The 25,982-nt window shown below is 61.1% G+C and overlaps 1 protein-coding gene across 5 annotated transcripts; it reads left to right on the plus strand.

Moving 5' to 3' along the window:
* PHLDB1 (pleckstrin homology like domain family B member 1) lies at positions 1–25,180 on the plus strand. 5 transcript variants are annotated; one of them, XM_088138826.1, is made up of 20 exons: positions 1–601; positions 3,506–3,585; positions 4,180–4,303; positions 4,408–4,578; positions 11,340–11,465; positions 11,745–13,048; positions 14,125–14,340; positions 14,509–14,649; positions 14,762–14,899; positions 17,552–17,680; positions 18,241–18,396; positions 18,480–18,590; positions 18,752–18,841; positions 20,933–21,035; positions 21,169–21,448; positions 21,706–21,796; positions 22,091–22,237; positions 22,578–22,797; positions 22,889–22,974; positions 23,701–25,179. In XM_088138826.1, exons 2-20 carry the CDS (start codon positions 3,523–3,525, stop codon positions 23,839–23,841), a joined length of 3,837 nt encoding a protein of 1,278 aa, XP_087994952.1. In that variant the 5' UTR covers positions 1–601; positions 3,506–3,522; the 3' UTR covers positions 23,842–25,179. The 5 variants fall into 5 exon arrangements, with proteins under 5 accessions (XP_087994952.1, XP_087994953.1, XP_087994954.1 ...); XM_088138827.1 differs by lacking the exons at positions 1–601; positions 3,506–3,585; positions 4,180–4,303; positions 4,408–4,578 and adding exons at positions 7,182–7,676; positions 7,714–7,899 and having other exon boundaries at positions 23,701–25,180; XM_088138828.1 differs by lacking the exons at positions 1–601; positions 3,506–3,585; positions 4,180–4,303; positions 4,408–4,578 and adding an exon at positions 7,949–10,720.
* Positions 25,181–25,982: the final 802 nt, after the last annotated feature.

The following is a 25,982-nucleotide window of genomic DNA, read 5'->3' on the forward strand; positions in this document are numbered from 1 at the left end:
GCGCTGCTGCTCTTCGGTCTTCTTCAGAGGCCAGACCGACGCCGCCCGGCTGGGTTCACACCACCACCGCGGCGTCCACGCTACGTCCGGGAAAGCGCCTTCCTGCGGGTTCACGCAACAGCTCGGGGGGAGCTGCCGGAACCGTCCAGCCCGGCCTCGGAGCGCCTTGGGCGAAGGGCTCCTTACCAACCGGCGGAACGGAGGGAGGCGCGCGCGGGCCTTCCCCGCCCTCGCCTTTTGTTCAGCGCCGAGGGTCTGGCGCGCGGGCTCCGGCTCGGGGGCCGCGGGGAGCGCCCCTGCAAGATCGGGAACGGCGCGGCAGGGCGCGCTGCACACGGGCCGCCCGCGGGCCAGGTCGAGCGCGCGCACGCGCAGAGTGGGAGCAGACCGGGAGGGCGGCGGGTCCCCGCCTTGCGCTCCTCCTCCCCTCGGCGGGGCGGCCCTTCAGCCCTGAAAGAGGAGCTCGGACGGGCGGCGGCGGCGACGGCTCCAGCTCAGAGGGACCGACGGACGGACAGACAGAGCGGAGTGGCGGCGGCGTCCAGGCTCGCCCGCTTGGCAGGTGCGGCCGTAGCGGGCGCCCGGGCGGCGGAGCTCGCAGGTAATCCAGGCGGCGTCTCTCCTCTTCCCGGGCCACCTTTCCTAGCCTTCGGACCGGCCGGAGGACATTCTGGCCCGGGAGAGCCGGCCGAGCGGGAGATGGAACGGGTGGCCATGCCTTGGCTTGACTCCGGCCGGCGGGGTCTTTCGCAGAGGGGACCTCAGTGGACGGCACCTGAAGGCGGCCCCGACGGGCCGGCATCCCTCCGGTCCCCGCCTGCCTGGACGTGGCGCATTCCGCACATTCCTGGCGCTTTTCTCCCGCACCCGCGCGGCCGAGGGGGAGCAGCGCTGGCGTTCAAAGCCGGGAAGAAGGTTCCTTCCGGCCGTTCTTCAGACCCCCCCCGCGCCGCCGCCGCCGCCACCGCCACGCACCTGCGCTCGGCCTCGGTGGGGCAGCTTCCGGGCGGGAGGAGACCCCTTTGCACCCTCTCAGACCTTGCTGGCGTTGGGGGAGGGTTCGGGACCTCCACGCGGCCGCGGCTCCAGCCCCCCTTGCTGCTGCTTGGGAGAAAACGGCTGTCCGGTCTGCGGAGGTGGGAGGGCGGCTCTCCCTCGTGGTTCCCCCTGCCCCCGCGGCGCCGGGAACCTGCGGAGGGTCGGGCAGCTCCGGGCTCGCAGCAGGATGGGAGCCTGGCGCTTGGGGCCCTGAGCCACGCTGAAAAGGAGACTGCTTGGTGATTCTGGGACAAGCTTTCTACCTTGCAGGCCTGTTGTGAGGCAGCTCACGGGGGGGGGGGGGGGAGGGTATTGACCAGTCTGCTTAATTGTTGCTTGGGGTGGGCTCCAGAACTAATCTGAGCTCGGGGTCTCGTAGCAGCATCTGATTGAGACCCAGAAGCTTTCTGCTCTTGGAACTGGGAGGGGGGGCTTGGGGTTCCTCTGTGGTGGGTCTGAGGGAGAGAGTCCTTTGGGAAGAACACAAAGCCCTCGAGAGGGCCAAGTCCTCTCCTGCTGCTGAGCAGTGCTTGTTCCCCTGGGCCATTGCAAGGTCTCGTTCTGTGGAGCTGGGATGCCCAGCAAACGATGCTGATTTGACCCGGGGCAGCTGCAAGGCACATGGGGCACCAGTCCAGAAGCTGGCTTCCTCCTTGCCCAGGACCAGCACTAGCTTTGCCAGCTTTCTCTTGGAACCCAGAAAGGCCTGCCAGCCCCCTCTTCACCCCAGGGCACTGGGTAGCAGATGCCAGCCAGCGAGCCACGCTGCTGCCCTTGGCCTCCTGGTGGGCCCAGACCTGCCTCATCCTAGGGCCCGAGGCAGGGAGCAAAGCCACGGCTCAGCCAGGCACTCGGCCAGGGGGTCTTTTGGTGCAGAGGGGGTTGGGGCTTGGGCTTGCAGAGACCCTTGGCCAGGGCTGCCAGTGCCCGCTGCTTTCTGGCAGAGCAGATCCGGTGCTGGGCCAGCCAGATTGGAACTCTGCTGCGGCCCTCCTTCCAGTCTTTTGCTTGGATCCTGCGTCAGAAGCTCTCCGGAAGCCTGGCTGTCGTGGGCGGCTTGGGCTCGGCCTGGCTCTGGCCAAGGGTTGCACCACCCCCACTTTTCCCAGGCTGCCCCCCCCGAGGCCAGGAAAGCTGCTTGAAGCTTTTGGTGCTCCTCCAGGGCAAATCAGGCAGTTGGTCTCTTCCCCACTTTTCCTCCTGACTTGCAGTGGTTAGGGGGAGTGGAAGCCCAGCCCTGCAGGCTTCAGCCCAGCCCGGCTAAAGCTCACCCTTTGGCCTTTGCTGCCCAACCACTCCCAGCCACACAAGGACCTCATTCTCTGGCAGCCCAGAGAAGAAAGGCGCCTTGTGGCTGACAAGGTACAGCACCCGCCCGCCCACCCTCCCTCTGAACAGAGCCTGCTTGTCAGGGCTTGTGGCTCTGAGCAGGGAGGAGAGAGAGAAGGGGTAGGAGCCAGGGTGCCCCCCCAGGTCTCTTCTACCTTGGAAAAGTGGGGATGAGGAGGCAAGAAGCCACAATCTTGGGCCTCGCTTGTCTGGTGGGTGGCGCTCCCCCTGGGCAGGTTGAAGAGACAGGATGGGCCTCTGGAGACGAGACAGACACTGGCTCATCGGCCTAGTCCCTTGGAAGGTGGGCCGCAGAGGGGTCTGAGGACTGGGGAGCCTGTGCCAGTGCTGGGGAGGGGCGCTCAGGCCAGGCAGTGCCCTGCTGGCTCTCCTGGAACGGCACAGAGGTTGCTCGTTCTACTGCCCAGAAAGGGGCAAGACTTCTCCCCTCAGGAAGGGAGGAAGGCTGGAGGGTACCTGAGTGAAGCAGAAAGGTTCAGGGAAGAGGGTTCCCTGTTCCAAACTAGGGAACTATCTTTTGAGGCCCGCTCTCCTCTAGTTTTTCCCCACAACAGCAACCCTGCGAGGCAGAAAACAATAGAGAGAAATTAGCTTTTTGTTGAAATTAACAAAGCTGAAGATAATTTTAGATACTTGTGCTAGTTAGTCAGTCATGAAGTAAGTTTACCTAGTAGTGGCAATGCTGGCTGCTTAGAGTAAAGTCTCAGTTCAGTCCTTCTGCCTCCCTGCTGGGGGGGCAGCTACTCTGGGTCTTCTTTAAAAGCAGAAATAGGCATCTCGTTCCTCCGTGAACTTGAATAGCGGGTGTGCTTTGACCAGGCTGGAGACAGAAGCCACTCGGGGAGTGCTTCCGGTGGGCCACGGCTGACTCTCCTCCCCTGCAAGGGACCGAGCCTCACTGCCACCGGAGGGTGAGGCGAGTGGAGGCCTTCCCTTTCCGAGGCGAGGGGCCAGCCTCGACAAGGCCAGATCCTGCACCCGGACCCGGAAGGGCCTGCGGAGCGGCAGGGTCCATCCCTGCACGTGGGCTGTTTTGGAATGGCTTGGGGGTGGCAGTGGCTTTTCCGTGGCCTTTGGCCCAGCACTTGTGACACGTGCTCCCACTCTCTCCTCCTAGGCCGGAGGGGCACTGCCATGGAGACCTGCAACCAGAACCTGGCTGGTCCCCCCTGCCGAGGGCAGAAGCCCATTACTCAGGTGAGAGGCCTCCGCTGGCCTTTAGAGTGTGCTCAGGCCTCCTGGGTGTCAGGAGGGAGCCCGAATGGGGCTTTGCCAGCCCGAATGGGGTGTGAACCTGAGCCTAAGGCAGGCAAAGAAGTGGGGGAACCCATTCAGAAACTCTTCCGGAGGCAGGCGGCTCTGATGCCGGCTCAGCTAGCTTCCTGGCAGCAGATGAACCTTCCTGCCTCCTTCCCCCTCCCCATCCCACCCCATTTTTAAAGCTTTTGGCAACTTGCCCTGCCATCCCCTATCCATCCCATGGCCTGGCACTCTGCCTTACAGCCTGACTGGCTGGAGGATGGCAATTAAGAAAGAGGGGCAGGGTCTGCTCAAGGTTTCTGCCCCAGGGAGGCAAGGCTGCTCTCTGGTCTTGGCTGCCTGAGAACTGGCCATGAGCCCCTCGGGCAACTCACGGGCTCCAACACTTTGAGCGCAGAGCCAGAGCATCTTTGCATGCGCCGACCGCACTGCCGACCCCTCCCATCTCCACCTCTGCCTGCATCCCCCGGGCTGTTCTTGGAGGAAGAGGGGGCGTGCTGCTGCTGACGGCCTTTCCTCCCTGCCCTGCAGAACAGCCTCTTGGACCTGACTGAGATGGGCCGAGGTTTGAAGGTGCAGACGCAGAAGCCGCACCTGGTGAGCCTGGGCAGTGGGCGCCTTAGCACCGCCATCACTCTGCTGCCTCTTGAAGAGGGTATGTCCCGGTGGAGCCCTGGTGCCCTTCCCTGAAGCCTCTGCCTCCCCTCGAAGCAGGAGTGCCCCCATGCCCCCACCCCCGCTCACAGCGTTTCCTTGCAGGCAAGACAGTCCTGGGCTCCACTGCTGGGGACATTGTGCTACAGGGGGCTGGGGTGGCCCCCCAGCACTGCTTCATTGAGAACGTGTGCGGGACCCTCACTCTGCACCCCTGCGGCCATCCCTGTGCCATCGATGGGCTGCCTATCACCCACCCCACCCGCTTGTCCCAAGGTAAGGAGAGGCGAGGCTCTGCTGGGTGGGGCACAGAGAGACCTGCAAACCCATCGTGCTGTCCTGGGCCAGGTACTTACGGGGAATCCCAGGTTCTGGGTCTCTGAACTGGTTTTTGGACTCAGGTCTGTTCATCCCAGGGGGACAAGCATTGGTGCATGGCCCCTCTGGCACCCACATTTTCCTGATGGTGTGGGCCCACTCCGTTCCCTGGCTGGTGGACTTCCAGTTGGGCTGACCCTACTGCTGCCGAGCACTGCGGTGGGGGGGGGGAGTCCACCAGCAAGTCCCAAGAGAGAGCCCACGGTGAGCCTGGATCAGCGAAGGGACCTGCACCCTCCCTGCCCTACGGCTCCTGGAGAAACGTGGCAGAGCCTCACACAGCGCTCAGAGGCCCTTGGGGCAGAGGGGCCTGGAGGAAGGAACTCTCCAAGGATGGGCTAGGGGCCCCTCTGCTGGGTGGGGGTCTGCCACCCCTCAGAGCCCTGGCCAGTCTCCCTGCCCCCTGGGTCAACACTGAGCAGGGAGCCTCCCTGCGGGGGCCACAGCAGGAGGCCGGCTCCGACCATCGCCATGGGAACCCAGCTACTCTGTGGCTCGCTTTGTCCTTGGCAGGGAGGGCAGCTCTGCTGGCACAAAGGAGAACTGAGCAAGAGGCTGGGAGGAGGGGAGGCATTCCTTTGGCCACCCAAGGCCAGGGCAGCCACCAACAGGAGGTGAGCAAGGCCCTGAGCTGTAACCAGTCATCACAGAGGATGCAACCCCAGCTGACCTCTGGTCTGCCCAGGAGCTGCCAGGCTGACATTTCTAGGAGGGCCATGGAACTGGGCAGCCCTGTGCCATTCTCTGTGGACCCTCCGAAAGCCAGCTCGTGCTAGGAAAGGAGGGCCAAAGACTTGCCTTTCCTGTGGCTGACCACACAGGATGCTTGCCTTTGCCCAGATGACTATCAGAATGGGTCCCCTTCTCCCTGAAGTACTGTCTCCTGCCAAGGGGCTAAATCTTACCGTCTCAGACAGGAAGGCTTGCAGGGGTGAATTTGTTACTGAGGCTGCAAGTTTTAAGTGCTTAATATTCAGAGTAGGCTGCAGTCCTTCACCATAAAGAGAGATGTTTCCTGGCCAAGGGTGGCAGAGCTCCATTATTTAAAAGCCAAGCTGAGTGTATCTTGGACCAGGGCAGAGGCCGTGGACGCTGTCCATGATCCAGTCTCATTGACCAGAACAAACGCAATCAGTGGACTGGGGCTGGCTGGGAGGCCTCTACTGCTTCTGTGGGGCTCAGATGCATGCCCATCCTCGGACACCTCTCCCCCCACATCAGTCCCTGGAGCTCAGCAAGGCCATGTTCTCTGCAGGCCAAGCAGGACCACTGAGCTGAAGCTCTTCCATGCTGAGCAGGCAGACTGCATGATGCCTCCTGGGTGTGGTGGGGGGACCAACTTCTGCAGCTATTGTCAGCAAGCGTTTCTGCACCCCAACTTTGTTTGTGGATGTAATCCATCTAAGCCATTGTCACTTCATTTTTGCATACAGGTAGTCCTTGGTTTACAACAGCAGTTGGGACTGGAATTGCCATCACTAAGTGATGCAGTCATGAAGTGCGACATCGCATGACTGCGCTGCATAGCTATGGCAATTCCGGCAGTCCCAGTTACCATTGTTAAGCCAATCACCACAGATTGTTAAGCAAGGATGTCACATCACCATTTGCGACCTCCTGCCAGCTTCCCCATTGACTTTGCTTGTTGGAAGCTGGCAAAGATCACAAATGGTGACCGTGGGGATGCTGCAACAGCCGGAACTCCGAGGACCAGTCATAAGTCCCATTCATTCAGCCCTGTCGCAAGTTTGAACAGTCACTTAATGAGTGGTTGTTAAGTGAGGACCACCTGTAGTTGATGGTGGGCTTTGTTTAATGGATTTACTTGCCTTCGGTAAGTTACCATTCTCTAGTTAATGTCTCAAGTTTCTCTTATCACAGAGCCAAAAAGTAATTTCAGATCTCTCTGTCACTAATTTCCAGGGATCCTTAGCAAACCTGGTTCTAAAGCTAACTAGTTAGCAGCCCATGAGCGCTGCAAAACTGCTCCCTCTAAAAGCCACAGGAAGGAATGCTTTGAGACTAGGTGTGGGGCAGACCTCTCACTCACCAAAAGCAGCGCGTCCTGCAAAGATCTCCCCCAAGAGTTGTAGTTAGGACTCTAACTACTAGCCCCCACAGCTGTCCCCCCCCCACATTTTTCTAGTTCATTCCATCTTGCTGTTCCTCATCTGTACCGCAACAGCCCCTCTGAACAGAAATCACAACATCAAGTCAACTTTTCCAGAGACTCACCATTTCCTGTCTGAATCACATTTTTCTTCTGATGAGATCCTGGAAAGAGAACCCTTGTAAAACATTTTTAAAAGGAATTGCCAGGAGGCCTTGACTGGGATGTGAGAGGAAAATAACTGAGTGGCTTTTCCCCAGGCTAAGTCCATCCCTGCTCCATCCCTTTGCAGCCAGTGGTGGACTGGGGCCTCCGCTGCACTGGAAGGAGAACAGGCTGACACTAGGGCCCCTTTGTGGGAATTACCCCAGCCCCCCCCCCCCAGCGTGGCTGTGTGTGGCTGCCAGAGAATCTACACAGACAGCCCCCAGCCCAGACTGTGGGAGCTGCCAGGCCATCTCTCCTGGCCCATCTTCCCCTCTGGGTCCCTGAAAGACCTTTCCCCGCGGTGGCTGGGCCAGAAGGCTGAGCGGAGGATGCTGAAGCTGCTACACCAGGCACCACCAAGCCTGCCCCCCCCACTTTGGCCATCCTTGGCAGAGACCCTGGACTCTGGTTCTCCCCAGCTGTCCCCTCTCCTCCGCGGGTGGGGAGATTTGCCAAGGGAGGATTCCAAGAAAGGGGATGCAAAATCCCTGGAAAATAGTTCGTGGACTGCCTCCTCATCACTTTCCTCGAAATGGGAAGCTGGAGGAGTCGAACGGAAAGAAAGTGGCTGCCAGCTCCAAGGAGAGGGGCCCGAATTCTCCGGGCGGGGAAGCTAAAGCCGCCTGCCCGCGGGGAGAAAAGCTGTTCGGGAGCGGGGCGCGGAGCGCGGAGCGTGCAGGTTCCGGGGCGCTTAGCCCTTGGGCTGCGCGTTGCAGGAGCGCCGCAGGAGAGGCCCGAAGGCCGACCGCTGGCCGAGCAGCCCGGAGCGGAACGGGGTCCAGGGCGCGCGCCAGCCCTTCCGGAGAGGCGCCGCCCCCTGAATAGACCCCGCCAGCTGGGGCCGGCCCTGCGCCGTCGGGCGGGGAAGCGCGGACAGGCCGGGGCCCGGCGCGCGGCGGCTGGTGAGTGTGCGCGCGCGGACTCTCCCTCGCGACGAGGGGGCGGGCGAGACCCTCCCTGCCTCCGCCCGCTCCACCGCTATTTTTAGCCGTCCCGATGGCGCCCGCCGACGTGACGAGGGGCTCCGCCCAGCTGGCGGCTTCTACGGTCCTGGGGATGCGGCCGGTGCGCTTTGCAGCCTAGAGCGCGGCGCCCCCAGCCCGCAGGCGCGGCCGAGGCAGCCGCCGACGCTTGGCGCTTTCTGCTGGGGAGTGGCCGGCCGGCCGGCCCAGCCTCTGCCCGAGAACGACCTTTGGGGGACGGAAGCGCAGCCGTCTTCCGCCTGGCTGGCTCCGAGTTGGGCACGGGGGAAGCGTCAGCCTCGCGGGTCTGGGCGCTGCAGCCCAGGAGCGTCCGCGCAGAGCACCGGGGATCGCCAGGCCCGGTGCTTGACCCGGGACGGGATCCAAGTCTCCCTCGGCCCGTCCCTTCGCCGCCCGGCCCCCCTCGGTCTTAGAAGGAGCGGAGCCCCCTGCGTGAGCTGGCTGGGGCTTGGAGGAAAGTTGGGCGGAAGCAGGAGTGCGGGGTCTTGCGGGAGTCCTCCCTCCGCTCCCAGGCGCGCGCCGGCAGCGCCGTCTCCCCGATCGATCTCGACGCCGACTGCGGCCGCGGGGGAGCCAAGGAGGGGAGGCTGTTGGGCAGGGGGAGATTTGTGCGTGGGGCGGGCAAACCTGCGTGGCGCGCCCTCCTCCTCGCCCTCCCTCGCCCCCTTCTTAGCTGGATTTCAGCTGCTGGGCCTTGTTGGGGGGGTTGAGGGCACCCTCCTGTCCTCACCAGTCCCCCCCCTCCCAAAGCTAGTGCACCCTTCCCGGCTGGAGTTGGATGGAAGGAAAGCCGGCTTCATCAACCACTGCCCTCCTTCCTGCTTGGCAGATTTCGACATTCAATGCTATGCTTTGTGGAAGGATAGATCAGTCGCCAGCTTTCACTCCCCTGGACTCTCCGCTCCAGAGAGGTGGATTGCCTCTTTATCCCCAGACAAGGGGCAGCGGGGGACGCCTGGGCCTGATTTTATGCATCGCCGCCATATGCTGCTTGATTGACCATTTTTCTTAGTAGAGTGGCCACAGACCTTGACCCTTTTTCTCCTTGGGGGTAAATTTGGTCTCTTGATCAGTCACTTGCCACATTTGTACTCTTTCTCGTTCCGCAAAATGGTTTCTGCAGTACAGTGACAAGAACCATCTATGACCATCTTCCAACAGGGCTTCTGCAGCGACGTCTGGTTTTCTAATCGTGCCCATCGTGGAATTAGTGGCCTTTTTCACAGCAGTAGCACATTACATTGACAATCTTGGGAGTTGTGAGTCAGTGAGTTGTGGGAACCGGGGCATTAGGATAAGCCAGAATAGCGGATGGTTGTTTGTTTGAGGGTAGCGTGCTTGGGCTGGGTTAACCTGAGGGCACTGGGCTTTGTGAACCAGCTGCAGTGTGGGCACCTCGGGTATGTGGGAGACTCGCTTGTGTTCCAGAGTGGAGAAGAGCTTGCCAGGTTTGGGCTGCGTGTCCAGGAAGCTCGTGGTCTCCGTCTGCAATTGTGGTTGTCACCAAGCCTTTTGGATGACTCCAGACTTCCTTGGGACCCGTTGCTGGGGCATGTGCTCTTAGAGACCCCCGCCCCCTCATCCTGGTATACCAGGACCCCATAACGGTGGCATACCCCAGTTGGGGGGGGAGTAGGTCTGGTCTTGTGGAGACAAGGCAGGATGGAATCTTCTGGGGAGGAGGATGGTTAGACTGTATAAGCTTTCTTTAGCACGTCAGGGCTCTGTTTTTAGTAACCTTCCATTTAATTTGTTTGTTTCAGAATTGGCCGGGGAATGGGTGCCAACGCAGCAATTTTTTTTTTTTTTTTTTTTTTTGAGATTCAGGACCAGAGTTGTTGTTTTGCTTCTGTGTTGCTGGGGAGTGTAGGGCTCAGATGAACTGAGGACCGCAGGGGGCTGCACAGGCCTCCGAAGAGGGCATTTTAGCAAAGGTGGCAGCTGCTGGCACTGCGGCTAAGGGGACAGACAGCCTCCCAGGCAAGGCCGCGCCCTCCTTGGCTTCTGCACTGGGCCTTTGGCTATGAGGCAAGGGCACGGGCGGGTGTGCTGGCCTGTGTTTCCTGACTTCATATCCCCCACCACCACCATTGCCTCACTGCTGTCAGCGGGAGCTGGTTTGTCTGCCTGCTGCCGAGGGATCCTGGAAAGTTATTCCCTCAGGCCCCAGATTCTGTGGCTCAGGCCCAGCTGCTGAGCGGCTCAGATGGTTTGGGAAAGCCTGGGAGGAGTACCCAGTACGTCTCTGGGTGTCTGTCTGCTCTTCCCACGCCAAGCCTTGCTGTGCCCGGAGCTCCCACTCGCCTCCCAGCTTCTCAACCTAACAAGAGTGCTGCTAGCTGGATATCCACCCACGGGTCCTCTGCCATGGAGCAACCTTCTCCAGACACCTCTTGAGTCTTTCCTGGCTGGGCCCAGGCTGTGGCATCCAGGGTAGGACTGGCTGCATCTTGCCTGCACAGGCATCATGAGAACGGGAATTGTGTCCGCTTGTGTCAGCCCCACTAGGAAGAGCGTGTCAGGAACCAACTCCACAGGACATCTACCACTACTGTTACTGAGACAGGCTATACTAACAGAATCATGCAAGTCTGATTGTGCAGGCCCTCCTCCTGATACTTCAGCAATTGAGGGAGGCGCCTGTCTGAGCCGCTTCCAAACGTTATCTGGATGTTGTGGACCTTTAAAAATGCTTCAGCCCCTTTTGCCTGGGCAACACATCCTGCATCTCTCTGTCAAGGTCATCTTCTTCACTCTGCCCTTTGCCTGTTCATTTGTGGGGCAGAGGGGGGAGCCTTCAGCAGTTGTACAGTATTGGCTTTGTGGGGGGTGGCAGGAAAAAACATAAAAAGCAAAGCATTCAGCACTACAAACTGAACAGCAGCAGGGTCCGTTAATTGCGGTGTCAGCCGGAAGCCACCTTCAGTCTTGGGGCTCCAGTCATGCAAGGTTTCATGCGGACGGAGCCCCTGCGAAGAAGGTCTGGCTCTTGGGTTGACCCAGCTAGGGCGTGCTGCTTGAGCAGGGCCTCCAGGACCGAGTGAAGGCTGGGGGCGGGTGGTCTTCCCACTAATCTGGTCCCAAGAGGTTGGGGTTTTAGTGGCACCACAAACCTTCTGAGCTGGGAGCATTCGTGCTTGGGCTCTGACTTCCTGGCCGCCCGAAGCAGCATTGCTGAAGCTTCTGAGCGGCCCCGCAAAGAGCACACGGCGGCCGCCAGCAGCAGGAAGCCCTGAGACTCAGAGGAGCTTCTTGGCCTTTCCAGAGACGGCTGCACCTCTCAGAGCGGCCAGCGTGGCTGGGCTGACTTTTTGGTGGGCTGTTTGGTGCTTCTTTGATGGTGCTTCTCCCTCTCTCAGGACACATGATCTGCCTGGGCCAGTCCACCTTCCTTCGGTTCAATCACCCAGCCGAGGCAAAGTGGATGAAAAGCATGGTGCCTGGGGGTCGGCAAAGCCCCATGGCCCAGTATGGACTCAGGGCAGGTAGGTCCTTTGCATGAGTGGGTCTAGGGGGGTCCTGGGTCCCCTCCTCACCTGGCTCCCCTGCACTTCTGGCCTGGCTGAGCTGCAGGAGAGGCATACCCAGCCCCTGAGAGGAACGCTTGGAGTTGGGCATCTGGAGAGGCTCTTTTGGGAGGCAAGGGTGCAAGGTGGGCTTTGCCTCATAGGGATGGGGGCTCAGGTGCACATGCGGTGATGGGGGAACGGGGGAGGGAACTGGGGACCTCACTTCTCCCTTCCAAGACTCCTTTCTCTTTGCAGCAGAGTGGCAGAGCCCCATAAATGGCAACTCCGAGGGGGCACCGCTTTCCCTGCCCAGCCCCCAGACCCTGGTCAGTTCCATCGAGAGGGACCTGCAGGGCATCATGGATTCCTTGGTGCTGGAGGAGGACAGCAGCAGCAGCGGCGTTGCAGTGCAGCTCCGCGGGAACACTCAATCTCCACTGGCCTCGTCTGTGGCAAACGGCGGGGGGTGCTGCTCCCGGCTGTCCCCACCCCAGAGCCCTGGCGACGTGTCTGTGGGGTCCACCTATGAAAACACCTCCTCTCCCCCGTTCTCTCCGCTCTCCTCTCCTGCCAGCAGCAGCAGTAGCTGCCGGAGCCCATCATCGTCCGGCGGCCGGGATCAGGCACCCGCCCTCCCCCCCGCAGTGCCTGTCCGGTCCTCAAGCTACTGCCATGCCGCATTATTGCCCCACGGGGGGCCTCGCCCAGATCCCTTGAACAGTCCCACTGGTTCCCTCAGCTCTGCTCGCAGCTCAGGGAGCCCCCAGGGGGAGAGGAGGGTTCGGCGGGAGGGCCCCACAAGCCCCCTGCCAAGTCGCAGGGCCCGGCCTCCTGTAGAGAATCCCCACCCTAGCCAGCGTAGCTCCCCCCTGCCGAAGGGGAACCCGCTGGGCAGCCCTCGGCCGCAGTCACCCAATAGTCCCCCCTTGGCCAGCACCTTCCAACTGCCCTCCACTCTGCGGAGCAAGCCTGCGGCGCTACAGGAGCGGGCCCCCAGTCCCTTCCAGGAGATGCCACCACCCAGCCCTTCCCGGCCAGGGAAATCCAACTGCCAAGCCTCAGAGCTGGCAGGCGTTGCCCCTCACCCAGGCCGGGCCCCACAGCCCCCTGAGAGTCCCCGGTTCAGCCAGCCAGTTCTGGAGAGCCTGCGGGAACTGCCTCCTCTCAGCCCAGCCCTGGGGCGCCGGGCAGCCTCACCAGCCCCCCCAAGCAGCCTGCCCCTGCAGGGCAAGTTTGGGGAGAGCCCCAGGGGCTGGTGGAGAGAGGGGTCTTCTGCCTCCGCCTCCTGCCTGCGGGGTCGCAGTCCCTCGCCCTCCCGCCTCCCTGGAGAGCCCACCCAGCGCAAGACCCTCAGCTCCGCCTCCAGCCTGGGCTCCCTCATCCTGCCCTCAGATTCCCCCCAACTGACCCGCAAGAGGTCTGGGGGGTTCCAGGCGCTGGGCCCCACGCGAGAGCGCAAGCAGAGCATCTCAGAGCTGAGTGGGCACGAGAGCGATCTTCTGGAATATCACCGGTGGCAGCGCCAGGAGCGCCTCCGAGAGCAGGAGATGGAGCGGTTGGTGAGCAGGGGCCGAGCCTGTGGGTTTCAGCATCGCCCCTGGAAACTCGGGGGGGGCAGCGTGAAGGATGCGCAGTGCAAGCCCTTGGTTGTTGGAAAAGCATGCCAATTCTGTATGAGCAGACTTGGCTTTGTAGGCAGAGAGGAGTGGGGGGGGGGGAATTGTAGCCCCATGGAGGGCCAAGAATGTGGATCCGCTTTGGACGGAAGGCGATGGGGCTTTCCCAGCATGCTGTACTGTTGCCCCCCACCACCTTTGCCGGGCAACCTCTGCTGGCCCGGGGTTAACTCTTTCCCCTCCAGTCAGCTCAGGGCCAACGAGCACCTGCTTGTCCGAGCCCAGTGACCAGAAGCCAGGGGTTGCTCAGGCGGCCTTGGCTGGCTCTGGCCGGGCTTGCTTGGCTCTGCCAAGTTGGCAGCACAGCCTCTGTCATTTGAGATGCGAGGCAGGAAAGTTGCCCCCCTCAGCCCACCCAAAGCAGTCCAAGCCGTCATTTTGCCCTGGGCATTCATTCCCTGTTGTGCCCCCTCCTTGCCCTCTTCTTCCCCCCAGCAGAGGAGCCCTGGGTTCCTCCTGGCCCCTGGGGCCCCAGTGCCCTGTTCAAGAGGAAGAATGGGCCTGCTGCCTCCTCTTCCCCAGTCACCCCTCATTGGAGCCATCTTGACGTGCTCTCCTAGTGCCTTCCATCCTCCCGTTCTCTGCTTCCCCAGGCGCCGCCGCCACTGACTTCACCGTGAGCAGGTTTGGGGTCATTTGCTAGGCAAGCTGCCCTCCCCTGCCCACCTGCCCTGGTCATCGGCTGGGCACAGGCACATCTGGGTTGCTTGTTGACCCAGCTGGTGCAAACAACCAGGCACCCTGCTATAAGCCGGCCTGCTCCCTCCTGGCTGGAGGGCTGGTAAAGAAAGAACGGCGTTGGGCGGCGCTGGCTGGGGTCCGCAAGGCAGACGATCAGCCAGGCACCCTGGGAACACAGCCTGTCAGCCTGAGTGTCTTGGGCGAGGGGAGGCTTGTGTGCCCGGCCCTTCCAACTCACCCAGCTCTGCGCGGCTCTCGCTTTCTTCTTGGGTGCTCAGGAGCGCCAGCGGCTGGAGACCATCCTCAGCCTGTGTGCCGAGTACACAAGGGGTGATGCTGAGCCGGGCCAGGAGGGCAATGCCTTCTCCAGTGCTGCAGGCCGGGCGGCCCCCTCGCCGGGGAGCAAGCCCCCCCAGGAAAGAGGGGGCAGGGAGCGTTCGGAGGAGGACAGCTTGAAGGAGGAGAGCAGCAGCACCGAGAGTGCCGGTCATGAGGTGAGGAGAAGGGCAGTTCCAGAGGGTCTTGTGTCCCCTGAGGTACCCCACCCCGAGCAGCTGCCACGCAGCACCGTGGCCTGGAAGGTGGCCCCTTTCTGCTCTGGAGGGAAGCTTGTGAAGTCCTTGCCAGCCTGTGGCAGCGCTGAGTTGCCATGTGCTTTGCAGCACGAGGTGCCGCTTGCAGCTGTGGCCACTCCAGAGCTGGTCCTTCTGGAGGAGGAGCGTTCCCGCATCCTGGCCAGCACGGACTGTCTCAAGAGCCGCCTGAAGGAGCTGGAGCAGCAGCTGCGAGAGACCGCCCGGGAGGTGAAGGGGAGCCCATCCTGCTGAGGGGCTGGCGGCGCCTGCCCCATCCTTTGGGGGGCAGGGGAGGCCAGCGGCTGCTGGTGCTCATGCGGCTGCCTTCTGCCCTGCCCAGGCGGAGATGGAGCAGGCCCTCCTGCAGGGCGAGTGCGAAGCAGAGCTCTTCCAGCTGCAGCAGGAACAGCAAATGGCGCAACTCCTGCAGGAGCAGCTGTCTGGCCTGGATGCCAACATTTGCCAGGAGCGGGACAAGGTAACTGGCCAGGGAGGCCCGCTGACGGCCCGGTCTGCTCAGCCCAGCCTAGGAGGGGCTGCGCCACGGGTGCCGCTCAGGGTGACCTGATGTCCAAAGCCACCCTTCCCTGCAGTTGCTCGCATAGGGGGTTCCGCCCTTTCCTGACCTGGGCCTGGTGGGAAGCGGGGGATCTCACCTGCCCCAGAGGGAAGCCCCTCCCTCTGCCCAAATGCCTAGGAGCCACTTTGTGTGTCTCCAAGGAAGGAGTCTTCCCTGTGCCACAGGCAGCCTGGCGAACTCATGGGGCTTGCCAGAGGCAAAAGGCCTGGCACCGCCCTCCTCCTCCGCTGCTCACTTTCGCCTTGGCAGGTGCTCCTGCAGGCTGTCGTTCCCTGGCTTCCTCCAATCTTTGTTCGCCCAGGGAGCCGAGGGGCAGCACACTCTCCGAAGCCTGGCCGCTAACACGGGCCGACACTAACCGTTCTAACTCCTCTTTCCCTCTTGCTCTCTCTCGCGCTCCGCCTGCTCGCGGCTTCCAGGGGTTGTCTGGACCAGGAGAGGCACAGCCTGGCCTCGGTTGGCTGCTCTGCCCGAGGCAGCAGGCGCGAGGCCTCACTTCCCGTAGTGCTAGACCCACCCAGGGACTTGCAGGAGCATGCCTGGCCTTTACAGGCCGTCCTGGGTGGCATCACTGGCCTGCTTGTTAAGGGGTGGGCAGAACCGGAGGTTCTGCAGAAACCAGGGAGGGCCCCAGCTCAGAGCATCCTCTTTCTCTCCAGTTGCTCTTCTGCATTTGTCCCTGCCCGAGAAAGGGACCACCTGGGTGGGTTCTCAGGGACATTAGGGACAGGGCGGGCGTCCGGCCGTAGGAATCCTGGCATGGTCGGAGGGAGTCTCTGCTGTGTCTCTGAGAAGAGCTTGACAATTGACGTGGAGAGTCTCTGAGCTGGCCTTGGGGAAAGCAGATCGCTGCCTGCAGATGTTTCCTCAGCTCAGCGCATATCCTGCGGACGGCTCTTTCTGCCTCTCACACGTTTACCTTCCTTGTGCCCTGCACGCCGGAAGGTGCTTCACCGTGACCCAGCCGGAAGCTGCATTCTGCGCCGCTGGGCCTGGAGATGGGAGAGCTTGGTGCCTTAGTTGAGCAGCCCAGGGGAACCGACGCTCTGGGGTAGTCTAAATTAGGCCCGTTTGCGTAGCTTGTTCTGTGCTCGTTATCTTGCGCTATCGATTCTGATTTTGCTCATCTTAGAACATGAAGGGTTAGGGTTAGAGATCACGGACGTCATCCAGCCCACCCCTCACCCACGTGGAATCCGCCACGGGGGCTCCCTCACCTCTAGCAGAGGAGGGCCCACCGCCTCCGAGGTGGTCTTAATTCATGGCAGGTCTTGGCGATAGCGTTTTTTTTTCCTCATGTCCAACCAAAGTCTGCTCCTTTGTAATTTAAAATCGTTGTTTCTTGTCCTGTCTTCTGGAACAGCTCTGAACAATTTATTTGGAAATGGCTAGCATGTCTCCCCACAGTTTTCACCAGGCTAAATATACCTGACAAACACCTCCAACTGTTCCTTGTAGGTTATTTCTTCCAGGCCCCTTATCATCTTGGTGACTCTCCTCTGGGACACACTGCAGTTTGTCAAAGTCTATCCTAAATGTGGTACCCAGAACTGGACACGGTATTCTAGGTATGCTCTGATTAACACAGAATAAAGAAGAACCATGATTTCACTTGGTCTTGGCGTTATACTTCTGTTGAAGCAGCTTCAGCTGGCGTTTGCGTTTTGGTAGCAGCATCACACTGTGGCTCATGTTCGGCTTGTGATCCATCAAGACCCACAGATCCTTTTTGTACATACCCCTACCCAGTATGGTTCTCCTCCCCGCCTGCCATCCCATGCTGACGACTTTGATTTTTCATACTCAGATTGAGGCTTTGCATTTCTCCCAGGTGAAATTCATCTCGCTGAATTTCATTGCTTTTTGCCCAGCATTCAAACTCATCAAGATCCTCCTGATCTTGATGCAGTAGTGGGTAGTCCTTCCAATCCCTGGAAACTTTGGCATTATTCAAAGTGTTTTCAGTGCATGCTTCTCTTTGCGGTCCTGCAGACTAGGACTCAGCTTTTTTTTTTTTCATAAGCGAGGGATAAACATAGAGTCAGATCTTCCGGAAGCTCTCCGTGTGCACCACTGGTACAAACCTCGGTTGGTCCCGCTTATGCAGTGTTTCCTTTGGCCTTGACTAACTGACTCACCTGAGCTTTCAACTGCCCAGACCTCGCCAGGAACTAGAGTTGCACTTCCTCTAGTGGCCAGATACATGTTTCGTGTCTTCAGCATTACTGCACAAACTTGCACGGGGCAAGGCAGCTTTAAGATGGGGGCAGAGATGAGGGGCGGATAGTCGCCTGCTGAGAATGTTGGCGTCTCCGAGGCTGGACCTTGCAACAAAGAATGGAGAAAGGGTAGCCACTAGTGCTGGCACAGGCTGCCCTGGCAGCTGCTGGGAGGGTGGGCTGGCAGTCCTCTGGCCAGCAGGCTTGGAGAGGCAAGATGGGCCCGTAGCTCCCTTAACCCCGAGACCCTTGCTAACCCCTCTCTGCATGGCTGCTCGTGGGAAGCGTGTTTTCTCCCCTCTCTCCTCTGTGTGTTTTCTCCCGGCTTCAGGAGAGGGCAAAGGTTGATGCTGAAAGGAAGGCGCTTGAGGAACTGCGGGCGTTTCACTCTGAGCTCAGGAGCCAGCTTGAAAACTGCCCTGAGTCAATGAGGGAGCAGTTGAAGGACCAGATGCAAAGGGTCAGTGCTCCTCCATGCCCCCACCCACCTTCAGTGGGCAGGGGATGCCACTCTGTCCTCAGGAAGCTAGCCCGGGTGCAGCGGCACGAGTGCCCCTCCAGGAGGCTGAGCAGCAGCTGGTCCCCTCCCTCTCCCACACACAACGGCCGCGTTCCCTCTGGCAGGCGTAGTGGGGCTGTGAACAGGATCAAGAGCAGGACTGGGCAGGGAGCAAGGCCAGCATGCCTGCGTGGTTGATGTGGAGTCAGAAGGGCACCGCTTTCCTGCCGGGCCCCCAGGATGAAGAGGGAGCACCAGGGCAGCTCTCTGGCCTCCTCACTTTGGACTTGGGGGCTTCTGGCATTCATTCCTGGGGTAGTTGAAAAGAAGCGGCCCGTAGGCTGTGGGCATGCCTAGAGGACGCCAGCTCACCGATTCAGGGAAATGACACGAGGCCTCCAGGCCGTGCTCCCTGCTGGAGACCGCCGGCGGTCAGTCGAAGGCCAGCGCTGCTGAGGTCACCGAGCCGCTAGCTGACCTCCTCCGAGCCGCTCCTCCTAAGCCGCTGTGTCCCTGCGCAGGAAGCAGAAGCCATGGAGGCAGAGAGCAAGCTCTTTGAGGACCTGGAGTTCCAGCAGCTGGAAAAGGAGAGCCGCTGGGAGGAAGACCATGAGCTGCTGAACCAGCAGCTGCTGCGCAGCCGGGCCGAGAGCCACTGCAGCCTGGCCCGCCGGAAGGTGAGCTGCCCCAGCCCCAGCCCCACGCTTCTGGAGCATGTCCGGAGCGTGTGCTCAGGGTCCTTCCCATCTCCCTGCTGCAGGAACGCGTGGCTGCCCTGGAGAGCCAGGCCAAGCAGCTACGCCTGCAGGCTGCCCAGGAGGCTGACCGGCTACGCGAGGAGCGGAGGGCCGCATTGCAGCAGCTCCAGCAGGTGGGCGAGTGGACGCCGCCAGGCAGCGGCTATAGAGCAGACCTGCTCTGGTGGCTGTGGCTGTGGGGGCTCTGCTCTTGCCCCCTAGCTGTACAAGGGGGGGCCTGAGGGCTGGGGAGCTCTTCCGACCCTCCCCCTCCCTGTTCCTGCTTTCCCCACAGGAGAAGGAAGCCCTCCTGGCACTGGAGCGACGGTCCTGCCTGCTCACCGGCAGCGCTGCCTTTCCCAAGGGCTGGAGTGCCCTCCGAGAGGTACGAGGGGTCTGGGACATGCCACTGAGCCACGGCTTTGCCTGGCTGATTCCCAGCAGCACTCGGGGCATGGTCCAGGAAGGACCCTCTTGGTCAAGCAGTGGGGCTGGAGGTTTGATCTTGGCGCAGGAGCTGTAGCATTTCCCAGTATTGTGACCCCCTTTCTTTCTGACCCAGGTCGCTGGGCCCCTCACCAGTTCTGGTGTGACATGCTGCTCGGGGCAGGGAGGGGCACCTGTGCCCTGAATCAGGGGACACCCAGACAGGGAGGGCAGGGGGCCTCCGCAGAAGCGTGCAGGGTTTGGTGTAGAGCTCTGGGCTCAGCCCGGTCCCTGCGGAATAAGACTTTCGGCCGTTAGGCACATTCACCCTGGAGACGGCCGCGCAGCAGGGAGGCCCTGCTGCTGTTTTCCTTCCTTCCAGGGGGGTGTCACCCCAACCGCCGATCAGCTCCCTTTTTCCTTCTTGGACGGGATCTTCGTTGGAGTTGCGCTGCCGATTGCGTGTGGTGATTACCCTCTTTGATCCCCCCGCAGCTCAATCGATTTCACTTGATTTTTCTTTTTGGGAAACGTTGTGAGGAAGGTGCTGGGGAGGAAGCCCCCCCACCGGCCTCTTCCTTGCCTCATTTTGAACAGAATTGCCCACAAGGATTTGGCCCCCTTCCCCCGGCCAGCTTTTGCCACGGACCGCGGACCAGCTTACCCCCTTGGCCCTTCATCGCACCCCGTGCCTGCTGCTTTCCGGCGCCTGGAGGGCTGCGTGGCTCTTCCTCTCAGATGGGAGGTCTTGCTGGAGGAGTGGGCTTTCCTCGGCCCCAGTGACCCTGGGAGCGCAGCATGGCTGGCAGCGGGAGGAGGCCCCCGAAGGCATCGGCTGCTGGGTGCCTCTGCCTCCATCCCTCTCTCCGGCCTTGGTGGCTGAGCCGGCAACTTGGTCTGGCCCGGTTCTGGGCTTGGTCTTCTCTCCACACACTGCAGGGAGTGGTGGGTGCAAACGGCCGAGGGCTGCTTCTTCCAACCAGCTGGGGGCTGTCGGGGAGCTGGACCGACCCCGACGGCCTTGCGTGCCAACTTCAGTGTAGCCCACGGGCCCAGGAGAGGGACCAACTTGGGGTTATTCACGTGGCCAGCAGCCTTGCTCCAGGCACCATGCTGCTTGGGCCCTTGAGAGCCCCTGATGAGAGAGAGAGATTCCTTTCTCACCTCTGCCGCTTGACCGCGCTTCTCACTATCCGGGGGGGGGGGGCAACAGCCCTCCTGCTGCAGTGGCTGGCTTTGTGTCCCTTTGCTGCTCACGGCATCTCCCCGCATCCAGTACACGACAGCCGGCCAACCGGCGGTGCTTCTGGGCAGTGTCAGGGCAGGCCCAGGACTGCCCCCCGGCTCCTCTGCTGTGACCCCGCCACCTCTGCCCCACCCGCCCAGCTCTGCTCTTCTGCCTGGACCCAGGTTCTTGCTTCTCGTGCAACCTTGCTCCTCCCCCGCCCTGCCCCCGTTTTGGGGACCTTGGGCTCCCCAGCAAAGCGCTATGGCAGGAAGACAGGCAGTTTTGAGCTGCAACTCAGCTGCTGCTTGTTGGGCTGTTTCTAGTCAGCTTTCCCCAGATTCTGATCATTCTGGCGCCAGCGGGAGGGGCTGCCCTCCCTTTGCAGGGGAGCTCTCCAGCCGCCACCCCGCCTTTCCTTCTCCCCTTTCTCTGTTGGACCTGTGACCTCCCTTCTGCTTGGGCGTGGCGGGGCAGCACTTGGTGCTCTGGGCTGGGCTGGGCTCCCTGCAGGCTCCCTGTAGCCCCCCCCCCCCAACGCCTGCCAGGTCAGGTCTGTGCCTGGGAGCAGTCTAGCCAGCACCCCTCCCGAGCTCAGCCCTCGCCCGGGTCTCTTGGTCTACAATGGACGGCGGCTACGGCGGCCCGGCCTGGCCCCGAAGCAGGAGGGGCTCCTCCTCTCACCACTGGGCATCCCTGCTCTGGGCCATGGGTCCCGGATCCTTCGGGATCAGCCCAGCCGCCGTGCTGGGCGGCTTCTGCCCCTTCCCCGCCTCGCCCCCTCGGGAGGCGCGTCTGCAGGCTCCTCTGGCTTTTCTCCCGCAGGGCTCTCCGTCCCCGCCGAGCAGAAGAGGCGGCCCCCCAGGCAGGCCACCCGGCGCCCTCCCCGACCTCGAGAGCAAGCGTGAGGCGGCCCTCCAGCACAAGGGTGGGTGATGCCCGCATCCCAGGAGCCTCCCCCGCACCCCTCTGCCGGCGTCCCCACCCCCTGCAACAGGTGGAGGGTGGGGCCAAGCTCTGGCCTGGTGCTGAGCCTGCCTTCGTCCTGGGCCTCTTTGCAGGGCACCAGGTGATTCAGGAGCAGCAGCGGCGCCTGGCCGACCTGAAGCAGAAGGCGGCAGCAGAGGCCCAGGGCCAGTGGGAGGCCCTGCAGGGGGCCCCCCTCTGCCCTCCCCTCACGCCCCACTCTGTCCTCCATCATCACCCCCTCCTGGGCCAAGGTCAGCCGGCCAGTGACCCCGAGCCAGCCTACGACACCCTCAGCCTGGAGAGCTCGGACAGCATGGAGACCAGCCTCTCCCTGAGCGGGAACTCGGCCTGCTCCCCTGACAATGCCTCCAGGTGCGGCCTGCCCCACTGCCTTTCCCATTCCTGCCCGGCCTGCGGGAGGCCCTTTGCCGCCCGGTCTCCCCAGGCCCGCCCTCTCCATTGCCTCCGTCTCATTGGGCCCTTGGGTCCTGCCCAGCGTCCTCTGGGTTGGGCTGCGCTGCGGACCCGTTCAGTCCAGGCAGCACTGGACCCCGACCTGGGGAGTGGCTAGTTGGGGGGGCAGCGGGGCTTGGCTAGGAGCGGGCAGTAACGACCGGTTGGCCTTGCAGTGCCAGTGGGGCCAATGCCAGGAAGATCGAAGAGATGGAGAAACTGCTGAAAGAGGCCCATGCCGAGAGGTCACGCCTGATGGAGTCACGAGTGAGGGCAGGAGGAAAAGGCTGGGGACGGGGATCCCCCAAGTTACCCATTCCCCCATCGGCTGGCCCTTGCAAACATTGGGGGGGCTTTGAAAGGCAGCTGATTCCCTTCTCCTTAGGGAATCCTGTCCCTGTCAGCAGAATCCGCCCCTTCCCCAAAGAGCGTGGCCTGGACGGACGGCGGGGCAGGGGTGGGTGGCTTCTGCCCACGGCCAGGGATACAGTTGTGGACCTGGCGGGGGACATGGGTGGGTGGAGTAGGAGGCAGCAGCGCCCACCCTCCCTGTACTGGCAGGAGCAAGAGGTGGAGCTGCGTCGTCAGGCCTTGGAGGACGAGCGGAGGCGGCGGGAGCAGCTGGAACGGCAGTTGCAGGACGAGGCGGCGCAGCGACAGGTGCTGATTGAGAGGGAGGTCAAGATGCGGGAGAAGCAGCTGGCTCAGGTGTGCAGCCCGGGCGGGTGCGTTCCTCCACGGCCCCAGAGGGTGGGGCTGCTGTGGCCCCCCTCCTCCCGTCCTCCGGGGAGGCAGCACTCCTTGCTCCCCCAGCAGGAGCTCTCCCGGCCAGAGCTCCAGGCCAAAGCTCGATCGGAAGGATCGCCTGCTCTGCGGTCCTGGCAGCGGGAAGCTGGCTGGGGAGGAGCTGATGCCTTGGCCCGCCCCCTGGGCTTCTCCCTGCTGTTAGGGAGGGCTGGCGCTGAGCCCGGCTGCTGGCTTGGCTGCTGCAGGGGTTGGGGGACAAGAGGGCTTCAGCGTCTGCGAGCTCAGCCCCCCCATCCTGCAGGCACGGCCCTTGACGCGCTACTTGCCCATCCGCAAAGAGGACTTTGACCTGCGCCTGCACATCGAGTCCTCTGGCCACAGTGTGGACACCTGCAGCCACGTCATCCTCTCTGAGAAGTTGTGCAAAGGCTACCTGGTCAAGATGGGGGGCAAAATCAGGTCCTGGAAGAAGCGCTGGTTTGTCTTTGACCGCCTGCGGCACACCCTCTCTTACTATGTGGGTAAGGCTCCTGTTCCCAGGCTCCTGCCCCGCCGGCCCTCCCAGCCCAGAGGCGGGGCTCACGGGTCTCCCCCTTTCTTCACCCCCCGCAGACAAGCACGAGACGAAGTTGAAGGGCCTCATCTACTTCCAAGCCATCGAGGAGGTCTATTACGATCACCTCCGGTGCGCGGCCAAGGTGAGACGCAGCCGGGGGAGTGGCGAGGAGGGCTCATTCTGATTGTGGCGCTGGCCCCAGCTGGGCCCTCCTTCATCTGCAGAAGAGATTCTTCCCTCCCGCCCTGTCCAGCGTAGGTGCCCGTCCGTTTCCTCTGGCGAGCCCAATAACCTGCATGGCCCCGAGTCCCCGAACTAACAGAGCCATCCAGGAGGGGCTTGCTTGGGCTGCCACTCCGGAGGGACCCAGGGGAGGCGGCACTAGGGGCAGATCGCAGCGTGACCTCAACCAGTCGGCATCCTCACGGCTCGGGCAGCCCTGTAAGGCTACAGCCACGGTGAACGGGCAGCTCTTGGATCACCTGAGGGAGGAAGGGTGTGTGGCCTCCTTTTGGCCCATTTTGCAAAAAGTAACAGGCTTGCTTGGACAAAGCTCTTGCATGGCGTAGCTGCCGCAGGACCTGCCTGCAGTTTTTCTCCTTGCCCCCCGCCCGTAGTCCCTGTTCACAGTCTGTTTTTTCTCTGTCTTGTAGCACGTAGCGGCCTTTCGCCATTTGCTCTTCAGTGGAAAGTTTTGCTGGCCCTTCCTTTTAGGGCCGGTTTTGCCTCCTTCTCCGCACTTGAACAGGCCGGGGGCAGGGAGGGGGTTCTTGTGGCCTCCTTAGTATTACCTCTGGCTCTCCTGTCGGGAGGGTGGGTATAGGGCAGCAGGAAGGCGGCCCTGGCAGTGTCTCTCTTCTCTCGGCAGAGCCCCAACCCCGCCCTGACCTTCTGCATCAAGACCCACGACCGGCTCTACTACATGGTGGCCCCCTCTGCAGAAGCCATGCGCATCTGGATGGACGTCATTGTCACGGGGGCCGAAGGCTACACCCAGTTCCTGAGCTGATGTGCCAGAGCCAGGACAGTGGCGCCTTGTCTGCTGCCCCGGGCCCCAGGCGGGCAGAGAAGCAGACTCCACCCGCCTCGGCTCTCCAGCATCGCCTCGCAGGGCTTCAGGCGGACAAGGACTCTGCTGCGGGGAGCCCGAGCACCGGCCCCAGTGGCGAAAGCAGGACCACAGCCAGCGGCCTCTTGCCCCGTGGCCGAGCCCCTTGAGGGAGCGGGTCTGCCTGCCTGCTGCACCCCCTCAACTTCTGAGCTGGCGGAAGGTCAGAGGAGCCCGGCCGCCCCCAGTGTGGCTTTGCATGAGGGGCAAGGTCCGCCCCCCCGGCCTAGACGGTGGGGAGCTACCTGGCTTTCGGTCACCAGGTGCAGAAAAGCCACAGGAGGGGGGGCTGGGCTCCTTCTGGAAGCCCCCAGCCATCTTGGATCTTTTGCCTCCAGGGCTGGTTTCCTACATTTTTTTCAAAACGCAGAGGCAGCTCTTCCGCGGAGCCTGGGCTGCTGCAGCTGCTGCGGGGCCGGGCGGAGACAGGAAAGCAAAGCCAAGCCTTTTGCATGCTTTCACTGACACGCTCCTTCTTTGGCCATTTGAAGGACCTGCTCAATAAATCAAAGTTTATTTACAGCCCGAGACCAAACACAAGAAAAACACCAAGGCTACAATAAATACAATTTTTAAAAAGTGCAAGAAAATCCTGAGCTAATTAACAGCTAACCATTAATAGCCTGAGGGAGGACCCAGGCAGCTTCTAAGAGCTCTAACTGTCGAAAAAAAGGTGCAACCTTCTTTTGAAGGTTTCTGAAGAGCGGTCTCCCAGACGAAAGGTAATGGGCCCTTGGTCACGATGGCAGTTAGGGTTGTTAACAAGAATTGGAAGTGTTAAGTTGATCACCGCTGGGTGTGCCAACGGCTTTTTAATAGCACGTGTGCAGCAGGTTCTATCTCTGTGTCTGGGGAAAAACGGTTTGGCTTTCATGTGGGAGACGTGAACCAGTTGTTGCCTAACAGGTTTGGGGCACGGAAGTAGTCTCCTATGAGGAACATATTGAATACTGAAGAAATATTGAAGGGGGGGCAATTGTGCTATAAAAGGGGTGGGAAACGTTGGCTCTATCCCACCTCTGCTTCAGTTCAACCAAGGTTTGATCAAGGCCCAAAGTAGTTAATGCTTGCAAGGAAAGACTGCAGTATGCCAGATCATCAGTGATTCATCTTCTTTGGGTGGAAGAGAACCTACCTGGCAAGGTGAGATGGACCAAGGAAGTTCCTCAGTAGACGCTTCAGCCAAAATCTGAGATGACAAATCTTAACCCAACCCCCAAGGGAAGTGCAGCCTAGTTCCAGTCTTATTAAAGCATTAGAAAATGAATAAGGGACTTGTGACAAGAATTTTTTTTTTAATTCTAAGCTCGGGAAGCCCTTATAGACACACAGCTAACCATCACGTAGCATCATACGAGAACTTTAGCTTTAAGTAGTTTAATGGTTGCTGGAACATAATTATTTCCAATGGACCTGCAAATTTAGCAGTTTTGAAGGATGCTTTTGGGGTTCTTACTAGTAGCTTGAATAGACCAGCAGGTAGATTGAGAACGGTTATCTAGATATTTAAAGGATAGTCTGATAGGTTTACCATTAATCATCCATCTAATTGGGGCCTTAAAGTGTTTCTTAGAGAATATCCATCATTCTTTTGTTTTAGAATATTTTATTTTGAGGTGTTCTCTGGAGCAGTAAAGGGACCGTCTGCAGAAAGCAGCCCTGCCCACTCTAGATGGACCAAATGCTCTGGGTGTTTGCTGCAAAACAAGATGTTGACCAAGCAAGGAAACGTGTCATGAAGCCAACCCTGGCTTTGCGCAGGTGCGTCCGGACACCGGGCACAACTTGCACTGCTTCGCTTGCCCTCAGCACTTGCGTCAGACGCCCCATGCCCACTTCAGCCCACTAGAATGGGACAGGATCTCCCACAGGGCCACCGGGCCAGTCTACACAGCCAGGCCCTGATCCCATCCCAAGGGATTCCTGCGGTGGCTCCCTGCTCTGTTCGGGAGGCACTCCAGCCCAGGGAGCAGCTTGCTTGGGCTTGAGGACCCGCTGTGAAAGAGCCTTCAGGGCAATGGGTCTCCCTGTTGACTGAGCAC

This window comes from Python bivittatus, unplaced genomic scaffold, assembly GCF_059951505.1.
Source record: "Python bivittatus isolate LINGU-HERP-01145 unplaced genomic scaffold, Pbiv_v1 ctg000320_np1212, whole genome shotgun sequence".
NCBI lineage: Eukaryota > Metazoa > Chordata > Lepidosauria > Squamata > Pythonidae > Python > Python bivittatus.